At 38.4% G+C, this 13,700-nt stretch overlaps 1 protein-coding gene across 3 annotated transcripts in view; it reads right to left on the bottom strand.

Moving 5' to 3' along the window:
- Window positions 1–4,460: 4,460 nt before the first annotated feature.
- The window catches only part of NR5A2 (nuclear receptor subfamily 5 group A member 2), a 98,712-nt gene continuing 89,472 nt past the window's right edge, over window positions 4,461–13,700 (bottom strand). For all 3 annotated transcript variants that reach the window (XM_064454776.1, XM_064454775.1, XM_064454777.1), the window contains one exon: window positions 4,461–7,729. In XM_064454776.1, coding sequence (XP_064310846.1) covers window positions 7,482–7,729 — 248 coding nt within the window. In that variant the 3' untranslated portion in view covers window positions 4,461–7,481. The remainder of the gene's footprint in view (window positions 7,730–13,700) is intronic.

Here is a 13,700-nt window from a genome sequence, read left to right as displayed (position 1 = left end):
ACACCAGGTGAGATACCAGCCAGTTTTCCTGACAGCAAGGAAGGGTGTAGTAAGTCTGCTGCCCCAGAAAGTATAGTGGGGTTTTTTTAGTTTTCTTTATTCCCTGCAAGATGCCCAAGCGGTAAAGTTGTGTCAATGTTGGTTATATATAAAAAAACAAGGGGAAAAAAAGAAAAATGTTGTTCCCTTTACTCTTTTTGGCAAAGGCTATTTTCTTGGTTATGTTGAATATTGCTAAGCATGTTGTTGGAGCAAAAGAAAGTCAGTCTTAAAATAATTTAATCCTAGCACTGATGCTGCTCCTCTGTTTAGATTCCACTATTAATATTTATGTGCTGTTCTTGAACTAAAATTCTTGGATGTTTCCTATTTTCCCTCTGAAAACAATGTTTGGTAAGAATTGTTGATTATTTAGGTCTGTAGAGATGGTCATTGTAAGCTAAGACATAGCAGGCTGACTGGTGACCTTCTCTGGCTTTTGGCTGGGATTTCTTCAGCCTGGTCTGACCAGGTCCAGCAGTCACCTTCCTGTTTTGACATTTGTGGTCACTTTGCTGCTTTGAAACATGCAGACAATATTGTGTCCTTGACCTTCCCCCCTCCCCAACATATAGGTAACACTCCTGAAAAGCTTGATGTATTGGGTAAAGTTGACTTCTGAGTTTTTTTTTGTGATACAAAGGAAAAGAAAATTAAAGGAGAAATGTGTAGCATGAATGGGGGCATGGGAATCTGAGTGGTACAAAGGGAGTGGAAAGGCAGCAAGAGGCCTACGTGAAGAACAAGGGCTGTCACTGGGAGGGAGTGGGGAGGATCAGCTGGGTTTTCAGTAACTTAAGTGAGCAGAGGAGAGAGACTAACATAAAGAAAGAAACCAAAATCCTGAGCTGGGCCCCAGCCCCACCTTCTCAGGGTCAGCACCTCTCTCAGCTTCAGTGTCTGAGGTTCTGTATCCAGAGACATGCAGGACTTGGGGGAAGGTTGTAGCTGCAAATTCAGGTGTTGTGGGACTCATAGGAAGGTCTTCTGTGGGAAGAGTAGGACATCGATGTAGAATATTCCAGCTGAATTTGCTAAATGAAAAAACAATTTGACATAGTTTCTGAGGCAGCTATAGTGTTTGACTTTAAATAAAACCATACTCCAATAATCAGCTTCCATTTTCATAGCACAAGTCAAATGAATTGCTTAAACATATTCAATCAATTATTCCATGCCGTGTTTTTTATCTGTAATTTATATACATTGTAAAATAAAACTATGTTTATTAAATGAAAATGAAAACCAATATCACTGTGGCGGGTCCCTAAAATACATAAATGATAATTTATTCAGGCCTTGTTAATACTTCAAAGCAATGATAATAATCTGGCATATTTTATTTAGGTTTTTTCCTTTAGATTAAAAGTGAATCAAGGTTAAATATTTATGAAACATAAATATACTCATGTCTCTTCGATGTCCACGTGCTTAGTTTTTATTATATTTTCTTTTGGAGCTATTTCTCCTCTCTTTTGCTTTCTACTGTAGCTTATGGACTGATAATAACAGACATTTACAATGCTCCATATTTCTTACTGTGGAATTCAAACGCAGGTAATCCTACAGACCTTCTCTTAACATACAGCTATAATGTGCTGCTTTGCTATAGGAAGCAGAGCACTTTGAAGAACTTCCCTTCTTTGATGCATGTAGGTTGAGACCAAGTTGTAAAGAGCAGGACAGCTATAGCGATGCAGTGCGAGATATAAACACCACAGTATTGATTAGAAAGGCCTGCCTCATTTTTCTGTTATTCTGCACCAACGCTCTTCTGCTTACACAAGTGGAGAGACACCACTGTGAAACAGGACTGAAGCCATGCAGGTGACTGAAACTCTGTGTCCCCCAAGGAGCAGTGCCTCATGAAATATTTTGTGTCGGAACAGAAGCACTGGATGTCTGAATGTGCTTTAGGAATTCCCATAGGTGGCATGTGGCGTGCGTGCATGTGTCTGTAGGCATGCCAGCAGCTACTGAATGGCCGTCAGCACTTTCTGTAGTACAAACAGTGACTTTTTTTGGGGTTCTTCCCACAAACACACTTTACTCCCTCTGGTGCAGTGTCCCTGTTTTATTATATAATTGCAGCTGACAGCCTGGATTGGTAGTATCCAGCAAACACTCAGCAGCATCAGTCGCAGGGTGATTGACATGAATGCTGCACAGCGAGGCTCTCGCCCTGTGAAGGTTTTGATTTGCAGCAGCATGATAAACAATTGGTATTACTGGAAGTGTCCTAACATCCTGCATGTTAAATAGAGAGTCATTTTCCCCCTTTACAGGGAATTTACTGATCCTGAAGCATAGGAAGAGCAAGACGTGAGTGGACAAAACTGTGACTCCAACACTAGGCTTTTCTGCTGTTTGTTTCACCCTGTGTTTTATTACTAAGTAATGTTTAAACCTGTAGTCCTTACGAAGGTAAGGCACCAGTGGTCTGAGCAGGACACTACAGCTGAGCCACCATTAATCCAGACAGCATGCAGGAGTCTGCATTCCACCAACATCTTGCTTTACCTTGCATCTGAATTATACACTTGGGCGCGCACAGGACATACATATCAGAAACTGCTATAAGCCTGATAGCTAATCTAGGACTAAAGAGTGAATACGATATAAGGGTCAGGACCTTCTCAGGGCAATGGTGAAAACTCACCTAGTATTGTAAGTCCAAGCTTGCACACCAGACTTGAAGACCGTCAATAAATTTGAGAGGGTTTTGTTCTGCAGAGGAACAAAAATAAGGGGTTTGGAAAGTATGTTTGCTGAAGGGAAGATTTGTCTTGTCCCACTGGTGTGTGCTGGACCAGACTATATCTATCAAGTAGCTTCTAGTGTTGCTCTCTTCATCTTAGGTCCGCTGACATCAGGGTAGGCATGTCTGTGCTCCATCTGAGGGTCAGGCCCTCTTCTGCCTTCATCGTTTAGCAAAGGTTTTTCACATTGTTGGCAAATTGCCCTTAGAAAATCAGTCTTTTCTCTACAGGTTTACATGCAACTGAAATTGCTGGACTGGCACAGGAATATATGGGCTCATGCCAGCATCACGGGCTTATATAGCTCTAGGATCTGATGCCAAAAAAAATTTATCTGTAATTTTCTTGGCTTGCTGTTAATTCAGTGCTCTGTCTGCCAGTCCAAATTCCACAGTGCAGCAGATGCACCCATAGAGAACTTCCCTGGAAAACAACAGCAACTATATTGGAGAAGGTAGAAATATTGCTAGAAGTTTTGTGATATATCTAGACTATGGGCTTCAAATTAGGGGTTAATAAAATGTTGTTCAGTGTTCCAGGAAATTGTCAAGATCACTAAGTATTGTACTGACTTGACCTGTGTTACATTGAACTCACTCTTTCCATGTATCCAATAAAAACATACAGCAGATTGTTCCAGAACCAGTGTCAAACTCAATTTCAAAAGAAATCCCCTCATAATTTAAATGCTTAGTGTACATACTAAATATATAGCCCAAAAATATATATCTCATAAGGAAAACTATCTAAAATATATCAACCCTGATATCTCCCCTGGGTCTTACGTGAAATCACAGTTTTCAGCTATGATTCCTAAAAATTGAAACAATCTTTCCTCACATATAAGCCACCTCACCCTATTTGTTTCACTCTCTTTTTGTAGCAACACTGAACCAGCTTTGTTTTGTTCAAGCTCAGGTTTTGTAAATAACAAATTCTAGCCCTGTTTTTCCCCCTTGAAGCATTACATTTGGCACCTCAGAGAACAGCCCCCTTTCAACTACCGGACAGTTCAGGGGAAGCGGTGGACTTGGTCTCAAAACAGTAGGGTACTGCTGACAAGCTCTCTTGGACCACTTCACCTCCTGCTCTCGAAACAGCAATCAGATGAGCCAGAGGGCAACTTTAGGAAAATATTTTTCTCTAGTAGCAGTAACATCTGCCTCCTTGGCAGCCTCTGCTGGCAGTTGTGTTGGAAGCTGTGGGTTTGCCCCTGGCCCTGCCGTGTATTTACATTGCTGAGAGGTTATCCTGAGCTCTGCTGGATCCTGTTACCTGATTTTCTTTTGTTCTGTCATTTTACCCCTCTGATGCTCTGGCTGCTTAACTCTTTATGGATTACATGTAAAGCAACACTTAAGTGTCCAGTATGAGATGAAATGTATTCATTTATACGTATTAACCAGAAAAATCGTTTTGGATTAGAGATTCAGCTTTTCTGATCTGTTTAGCTGTATTTATTTTGCTTCAGCCTAGGCAATTTCACCATCGCGGTCTGAGCTTTTGAAGGTGCCGCTCTCCACATCTGTCTTCTTCTCTACACCAGATTCTCTTTGGCACTCTCATTTCTCTTGCATTTTACTCTCTTGAGTAACTGATTTTTGACCGGTGCTTCATTTCAGTGGAATGATGTTGTTATAAAGACAATTATAAAGTAATCAGTACGGGCATATCAATATTTATTGAAATACTGAGAGAGAAAAAAAATTCCATTGGCGATGAGAAACTCCTGGCAAGAACTGACATGACAATATGTATTTCACCGATACAGTAAGAGAACTTCAACTTCAACAAGTAACTCACTGCACATTCTAAGAGTTGCATGGATTTAAATCCAAGGCAGCTGCAGAACATCTGTAATACAAATAGTCAGACTTTACAGATTGTCTGTTTACAAACACAGAACAACTATAATAAACCAGCCAAAGCCAAACCCTTTGAATTTTAGTCTGCTTTTACTAATACGTCCTGTAATCAATAAGGCAGTCAGAAGTAAATGTCTGGTTACAAAGTAGTTAACAATTAACATGAGGGGGGGATTTTGGTGATTTCCCCCCACCCCCATGTACTTTGGGCAATCTGGTGGGATTCTTGGAACCACAGATGTTAGTTTATCTGAAATTGTTTCCATTAAACTGTATGTAAAATTCTTCTTTTCTTCTATGACCTTATTTTAACTCTTTTGTCCTGTATATAGATAGTGGTGCTGTGAATATAGTTAGCAACATTTTTTAAAGCTTTTTTCTTTAATATGCAGTGAGATTCACTGTAGCATTTCAACAGGGAAAAAAAATACAGAATGCAAACACTCGAAATACACTTCGTCTTTCTTTTAAGAAGGAAGGAATGACCATACATATCTTGTACACGTGGGTATAGGTATTTCACAGGCACCGTCAATTGTCACCCGCACTTACTTTCTGTCATTGTAGTTTGTTAGAGGGAGAACTCTGTTATTTAAATAATGCTTGCATGTCTGCTGTGTGGGATGACTGAGGGAGCTGTGCTTGCTTTGCTTTTGGTCCGTATGACAGTACGTGCATTCTGTGATATAAGACAGGCATCTAGGAGTCGCAGACACTAGGCTTTGCTGTGTTTGTACCCTACGCATGGAGAGAATATTAGAGCTGATTAATACAGGCAATTAAAATAGTGTGCTTTGTACTAATGCAGATGTAATAACTGATGTCTTTGGTATACAATGTATGAGTGGTTGGAAAAAAACAAGAGAAATGCACCTTTTCAAGTTCACTTGAAACAGAAAAAGCTATAACTCACATAATTTACAATAGATTTAAATAAACTACATTTAGGGTTATGAAGATTTACAGACATTTAGTCAAGTGAATGATTTTAATTTGTAAAGACCCTTGTGTGTCCCTGAACTATGTTCCACTAACTTGAAGACATGCTACAGTAAACACATATATTTGGCTTCTTCATTCTGGCTATATCTTATATAAAGATGAAACCAAAGAACAATAAATTAGCATCATAATTGTCTACAGTGGAAACTATCATATACAATATAAATAAACTATTCAAAAGCCAGCAATCTTCATGAAAAAAAATTAAAAGATTAGGATTTTATACAGTTTCTACAAGTGATTGTGCAGCCAATAATCTCAAAAATTAAAATCAAAATGAAATACCCCTATTGATTTTAGTGTCTCACGACATACAGTAATTAAGTACTGGTAAAATAATTACCAATTTAAAAGAAATAATAAGGAAATCACTGCTCTGCAATTTTATCACAGTTTTTTCCCCACAGGACCTAAAGAATGTAAACACTATGTTTTTGTTAATATTAGAGATTAATACTTTATTTTAAACTTATGTTGATCCACACCTGCACAGTTACCTTTAAGGATAATGAAATAAGGCAAGACTTATAACTGTGGTACGACATGTTAATACTGATATCTTCATTTGGACAGAGAGAGAATTGTTTGTTCTTCTCTAATATTTGTTCTGCAGCAGACTTTGGCCTACACAGACACAGCAGTATCACTCTTCTTCCTTTGCGTAAAAGGTGTGTATTACCTAACTTTTAAAAGAAAAAGTTTCATTAGCTATTGGATGTTTGAGTTGAAATTTAGTTCTTAATTACTGGCAATTTTAAAGAGCATTTCTTAATAAGCTCCATGGCGTCATCAGGTCACACAATTCATTTGTCTATTCTTGCATCACTAAATGCATTTTTTAAATTTTGATTTTTAGTTTTTTAACACCAGTATTTGATGTCCTAGAAAATGTATATGTGTGTGTGTGTGTGTGTTTGTGAAAGAAGTTATTGTTTCTAATGGCTAAAATATCGCCATTTCTTTTATTTGGAAATGAGCGTGAATATATAGCAGAGCCATATTTTAGCCACTCCGCTAGTTATGTACATAGTTGAATTGGCTGATTTGTTTTGGAATATTTATCTTAGCTATTTAATAGCTATCCGGTAACAGCAGTAGAAGAGGGATACTGCCTGATAGAACAACATGAACATGTGACAAAACAAACTTCAGAACATAGTAAGAATGCCAAGCTAACTGGATAACAGACTTGTCATATTAGCGATTTGCAGGCCTGAGAGACCAACAGTCAAAACCAGCTTCTCAGGATTTGGTGGCGATTCTACATAGCACGTGGCCTAAGCCAGCTCTCTCTTACAGACTGTTGAATGGATGCCACATCATTTATCACAGAAGAAGTAAGTGTTGGGTTCTTGGAAGGATGACAGAAGATGCTATAGGTGCAGTTTTGCATCTATTATAACTGTTTTAGAAGTCCTGCTATACAGTGAAGGAATTTAGTGCACTCAAATCCCCCACTATCTTAGCTCGATAATACGGATCAGTTTTTTCTTCTCCTAAGTTTCTTCATATTGGCAATCAGTAGAGTTAAATATACAAGAATCATTCTGTCCTTTTTCATGTCGAATTGGTGATAGTATCCACTTGGTAAGTTCACTTCACTCCATATAAAGTCCTATATAGATTCCTCTGGGGATGTGTAGCATATGATTCACAGTTTGCAATACAAATACCCTGATACATCACTTATTTACTATTAGTATTTGATTATTATACCATTTTACAAAGTCTTAAAACCACATTTTAATTAGTGTTGCTTGGAGCAGTTCAGAATATATTTTTTCTTCTTGAAAGCAGAAGCTCTAATGGGTATAATTTATGCTCTCTTTGCATGCAGCATTTCAATGAGAAGGTTATTACACGGCACATCCCCGTTCAGGTGTTTGTAGTAGAGGTATTCTTCGGCCTGCATACTGATGGCCCGGATTTCTGGTAGTCGCAGGAGAAGCTGCCCAAATTTGTCTGTTTGCTGTGGGTAGTTACACATTGTGTAGTCCAGCAGAGCAGCATTCACTTGTTCCTGAACACCTTCCACAAGCTGGAAGTTCTCAAGATTTTTGACATCTGAATGATAATAATAATAAAAAAGTAACAATTCATTTTCATTCCTGTTTACGAAGGCAGTGTTTCACTAAATGGATGTATTTTTTTCCTCCCAACAAAAGCATACTTTACAAACTGCTGAATATTCAGTGAACCCTTTTGCCAACTTTCCTGGGAAAATGATCACAAAAGAGCTTTAGCGGAGTGTCTTGTTGAAATTCTGCATATACCTCAAATCAATTAGACACCAATGGAGTCTGAGCAAGGTCAGCTCTTTTCATAGCTTACAAAAAGAAAGGTTGAGGATTCCTAAAGTAGAAGACCATAATATATTGCTAGCAAATGAGTCCCGAGAGGAGGCCCTATCTTTAACCTAGTATGTTACACAATTCATATAATTCTGTATTAATTTTTCTGACCCAAGGTGAAATCTGTGTCCAGGGTATGATGTAGTTAATTCTAATAAAAAGTGACAGGGTTCTTGTTTCTGTTTGACATTTTCTAAATGATTCTGAAAGCCTTTGACTTGTCTAGCCTATGTTAATGAACCATCTGGTACACTCCAGTGACTGCCAAAATAATCTTCCCTACTAGAAACTCTCTAAAATATATATTTCACTGACTAATGATCTTTATAAAATGAAATCATTGTCCTTTGGGTGGAATACCAGATAAGAATGGTGCCCTTTAACCTGAATATGGTTTCTGAAATCCAACACTGATTTTTTTTTTGTGTGTGTGGTATTGGACAACAGGGGCATTTACATCAGTGAGGCAGGTACAGTTTGTTCACTCTGCCTCTGTTTGATTATCTTCTGTATCTATACTGCAAGTTCAAGCTCTGGAAATGCTGGTCAGAGATAAATGCCAGTATATTAACTCCTCATTATTTGCTTCCCTGTGTAAAAAATTACTCTGATGGCATTGCCTTTCGACATGTCTGGAGACTGCAGAAGTTATTCTAATGTTTGCAAATTAGAGTGCTGCTATAATGCAGAAAGAGTGAAGTGATCAAAGTGCTCTGGCTGGGAGAACTTGTTCTGGTTGGTGTTTGATCGTTTATAGCATCAGTAGACTACTGTAACAGAGTTTCTTGTAATGCTAAAGCATGGCAATACTGAGCATGCTGCTGATTCATTTTGAGTAAAGGCAAATCTGCTCTTCTATGGATGTTCCTGGAGCACTGGAGATGGGGAATTTGGCAGAATTCTGTTCATTGTAAATGCCAACCTTTGATTGGAGGGGAAGTGAGTGTTTTCCTTTGCAAAACAGGAACACACGTTGGTCCCCCAGTCCATTAGTAGCTTGGGTGGCTGTGTAAATTGGGTCCCACTGCACCTTTTCCCAGAAGTACTTTAAATAGAGCAAATATTGGTTCCTGCACATAACTCTGTGCTGGAACATGAGGGAAATGGTTGGAGAAGGCAAATATTTTCTTCAGGACAAGAGGATAGGAAGGATGCCAAGGATCCCAATGGCAGCCCAGGGTAGCACACGCAGCCTCCGGGGCCTGAGTTACAGGCTTTGAGCAGGAGCCTCTCCGGAGCATGCTGGCTCTCAGCTACACTTCAGGTTCACTCTTGCATGAGCTGGGGTGAATGTTTCCTGCTGTGGTGGTTACTGCCTGCCTCTTTCCTGTCCCAGTTTCACTGTGGAAATGAAGCAAGTGGCTCCAAGATTTGTGCTGCTTGTTTGGGAACTAGGGACATGACCTCCATCCGAATTTTGCCAGCTGGCTTAAGGAACTCACTAGCAATACTTAAATTATGGCAGCTGTCCAACAAGAATCGTTTCAACTTTGCATTATCCAGAGTGAGGAGAACTGGTAACTGCAAAGCTGTTATGCTTGGTCCCTTAGCTATTCAAACTCATTTATCCCAAGTCTTTTTGCCACTGTCCCTGCAGATCTTTGGATACTCATGTTTTCATGTATTTCACTCGAAATTTTCTCACACAAAATATAATTGTTTATTATTTTACATACCTACATGAAACTCCCAAGTGAATTCTGTAGCGAGTGTAACCTGGTTTAAAAATTGGGTGTTCTAAGCATATTTTTATAAAATTAAGAAAGAAGCAGTGTCAACTACCACCACTATTTTAAACAGGTTGCTTTCAGATGCAAAATGCAATCATGAATGAATTGTTAGAACATAAGAAATTCCTGCAGAAAACAGGGACTCCACTGGAGCTTAAACTGTGTTAAACAGCAAGATAAAATGTATAATGATTTCAAAATCAGTATTTTGAACTTCTTTTCCCTCTTAAAAAGAACTTTAAACATCAGGAAGTTTTAGAAACTGTTAGCTGATTCAACCTCCTTTAAATTCAAAGGGTATCCTTCTGTTGCTGTTTGTTTTGAATCATACTGTGAGATTATTGTGCTGACTTCTTGGAAAGTCAGGTTCATTCTCATTTTTGCTCTCCGACTAAATGTTACTGCATGGAACATGTATTTATTGGCAACGTCACAAAGTCAGTTTTTGCAAAGATCAAGAAAAAACAAAATCTGGGAATTGTACATTTTCTGTATTTTCCTGCAAAAGTGGTGAATTCAACCTGCGTTTTATAGAGATGCATTTTGTCCTCAGTTGTATTGATAATCATACTCCAGGTCAAAAGGAGGCATAATATTTTATCTACATTACGACCGTACACAGGACCGGTGGCTTCTTGCAGTAGGTGTACCTGTGTGTGGTATTGGTGTACCTGTTAGCTCATCAGCTACGTGGCCTGGCTGAATTGCATGGAAGTTGCAGAACTACAGGGAAAGAAGGGTCTGTGTTGTTATTTTTTCCTTGTCTCAGTGGACAGTTCTTTAAATACTCATATGTGGCAACATAAGCACTGAAGTCAGATGTAAAAAAAAGTCCAATTAACACTAACAGTAAACAAAAAGTAGTTCTGGGGCTGGTATAGCACATCCAGCCTGGGGAAATACTTCTTAATGTATTTCCCTTACACAAATTTTTGATATTTGTGGTGAGGCTCAGTGCTTGTAAACAAGACGTTAATAGTTAACTGGTGAAAATATGCAGAATTTTCCTCTTTCTGTACTGAATCAGATACTCATGGTCCAAATGATTACAGTTTAGAACATCACTATATAATTAATCTGTGTGTAGATCTCCGCAGGACTGCAATCATAATAGTGGGGGTGGAGGGCAACCTGATGACCAGTTATGTATTTTGGAGTGTGTCTTCAGGGAGTAACCAAGGTTTTTGGATATCACTTTTGAGAAGTCCTCTCCTCCCATGTACATTAACCATAAATGCTACAGTGAAGCAAACAAGACAAACTGAACAGAGAGAAGTCAAAGTGCTGAGAGCACTGTGTAAAGCTCCACTGTCATGTCTCAGGCTCTCGTATGATATTTTGTATACTGTTAAAAAAGAGGTTTGCTGAACACATAGTTGTAATCTAAATTGTGCAGTTATTTTTGGGAGAGAACTGCAAACTCTAGCTGTAATAAACATGAATAACAACAAAGGAAAACATGAATATTAAGTTATTTCTGCAGGTGGAACAAGAAGTGCTATACAGTTTTCACTCCTGGTACTTAGTATATAGCTGACAGTGATACAAATGTTATTAAATAATAACTTTAGTTTGTAAGTAGATGGTTTCTCTGTGCTTTGGGTTTGGTTTTGTTCTTGGTATTTATTATATAACTCTGGCTAAAGCTATGTGATTTAGTTTTCCAAGTGTTTCCTTTTTGATAAAGATTCTTTGAATGTTAATGTGTTAACTTGGTGAAACATCAAGCTGGTGTAAGTCTCCTACTGATGTCTACAGCACAACAGTCTTTTACACTTTCATATAATTCTTCATTGCTGTCTGCATTTTAGAATGGGAATGTCTCTTATCAATCTTTACATCGGTTAGTAACAATTTAAAGTACACATGTTTAAGCTTAATGCAAGAAACCATTTTCTGAGGTTTAGAGGCTTGTAAATTAAATGTGTAGGAATAGGTCCCCCCCTCCCGCCCACACACCCTTTAAAGACTAGCAGCTAGAAAAAGTGTTTTGTGTTGCTACAGTAAGTATCAGTCTCTTATCTCTTCTACTTTATTCACTCAGGGACTAATTACCAACTTTTTACATGAAACAGCCTTACTGTGAGCTCACAGTGGGGCGCACATCTTTTTCTATCCTTATTGGAAAGTAAACCCTTAGGTCTTCTGGAATATATTATATGTTTTACAAGAAATAGCAATTGCTTTTCTGTCAAGCAAAGAATTTTTGTTGTCTATAGCTTACTTTTGACGATTAAGACAAAAACAGTATTATAGTGTGTCAGGATCTGCTCTGCAGTCACAGTAAAGATCTGCCAGTATTCCCAGAAATCACCTTATTTTGATTATTTTCTACATCTGCTATAAAGCTGTGCATTAAGCTGAAACTGCATACAACATTCAGCCTGAGGAGAACACTTTGCATATTTTCCCCCAAAATGGGTCTGGTCTTTAGAGGGGAAAAATACTTAGGTTTCAGAGAGATTTTCTCCCTCTCATATTTCAAACATGAAATACTGAAGATTTGGTGGTCTACTAATCTGTAGAGAGCTTCCCTTGGTCTGGGAATTTTGAAAAGAAAAATGAAACAGAATGAGAGATTTAAATTTGAAAAATAGTAACTCCTTAGGAGCAGCGTAAATATTTCCCAAAGAAGGCTGGTTAAATTTTACTGCTTGCATCTTTTATCACATACTCTTTCTACATGAAGCAACGAAGAGGTGCATGCACACACAGCTCGGCTGCCTCTCTGCATTTTGCACCACTGCAAGTCCTGGTATTGCGAGGATGAAATAAGGTTGTATTTAGGATACTCCACGGAGAGAAATTGCTCACTTTGATAAGGCTGCAAACAGTCTTACAGATACTCCAAGCAATAGGACTCAATACCAGCCCAGGGTTGATCTTCCTCACCCTTGATGAGCTGAGGAGCCCCATCATTTAAGGACTTTATTAAAACCCAACCAGCCCCAAAGCTTAGTAGCTCTTTGGAATGACTGTTAAATGTGTAGGGTATAATATGATGTCTCCCAAACTCTGGCGATGGTATTTTTGGCCAGGATGGCCTTCAGGCTCATCCTCCAAGAGGTTTTTCTGTTCTTTCCAGCTAGACTGCGTGGCCCAATGCGCAGCACTGCCTCTCCTCAGAAACATGCTGTTTTATCAGGGAAAGATAAAATGTGCCTCCTCAGCCTGAAGTCGGGGTTTCCATCAGGGGCTTTGGTGTGAGCCAATTCCCTCATTGAAGAAGGAATTCCCTCCCTCCTTCTCTCCTTGAAGAAGGAATATGTTAATTCTGATGAAGGTTTTTCCCCCAGAGTAGTTCAAAGAAGGGGGACTACCCAGTATGGAGGTAATGTTACCAAACCTTCCTCTGTTTAAACACTGCTTTTTCCTAGTTTCTTTGCCCACTTTCTGCTAGCCTTGCAAACCCTCTGGGTTACAGGACTTAAAACACAGGTAGATTTTGACATATGATGAAAAATTTTTGGAGGGCAAGAGTAATAATGGTTGATAAAGTGCCAATCTCTGAAAATTACCCACAATTCTCCTTCATTGAAACTAATGGCAACAACAGTGGTTCCATATAGCACATCTGTCACGAAGGCAGATGTATGCCATTCTATAGCTAAGCCTTCTTGACAGACAAAATGCTATAATGAAGGAGGATTTATGGTGAAGATAAGCTCCTTACTGCAAAACTCCCCTCAGTTTTATTACAGCAGGGTTGTGCCAAGTATTATTTCCTTACAAGTCATGAGAAACAATTTTTGATAGATGTGTTTGTTAATCAATGGTAAGATGTTATATTTAGCACTTTCCAAACCTTGAAAAACCTTTATATTATAAAAACAGAAACCACTTTTATTGTCTTTATTAAGAAGGTGAATTTAATAAATAAATTACTATTTATTTAAGGATAGTAATAATTATTATTATTTATATAAAATATTATTTATATAGTATATAAATATT

The sequence above is a fragment of the Phalacrocorax carbo genome, chromosome 6 (genome assembly GCF_963921805.1).
Source record: "Phalacrocorax carbo chromosome 6, bPhaCar2.1, whole genome shotgun sequence".
In the NCBI taxonomy this organism is placed as follows: domain Eukaryota; kingdom Metazoa; phylum Chordata; class Aves; order Suliformes; family Phalacrocoracidae; genus Phalacrocorax; species Phalacrocorax carbo.
The sequence above is the reverse complement of the archived record's forward strand: the minus strand, read 5'-3'. Positions and strand labels throughout refer to the sequence as shown.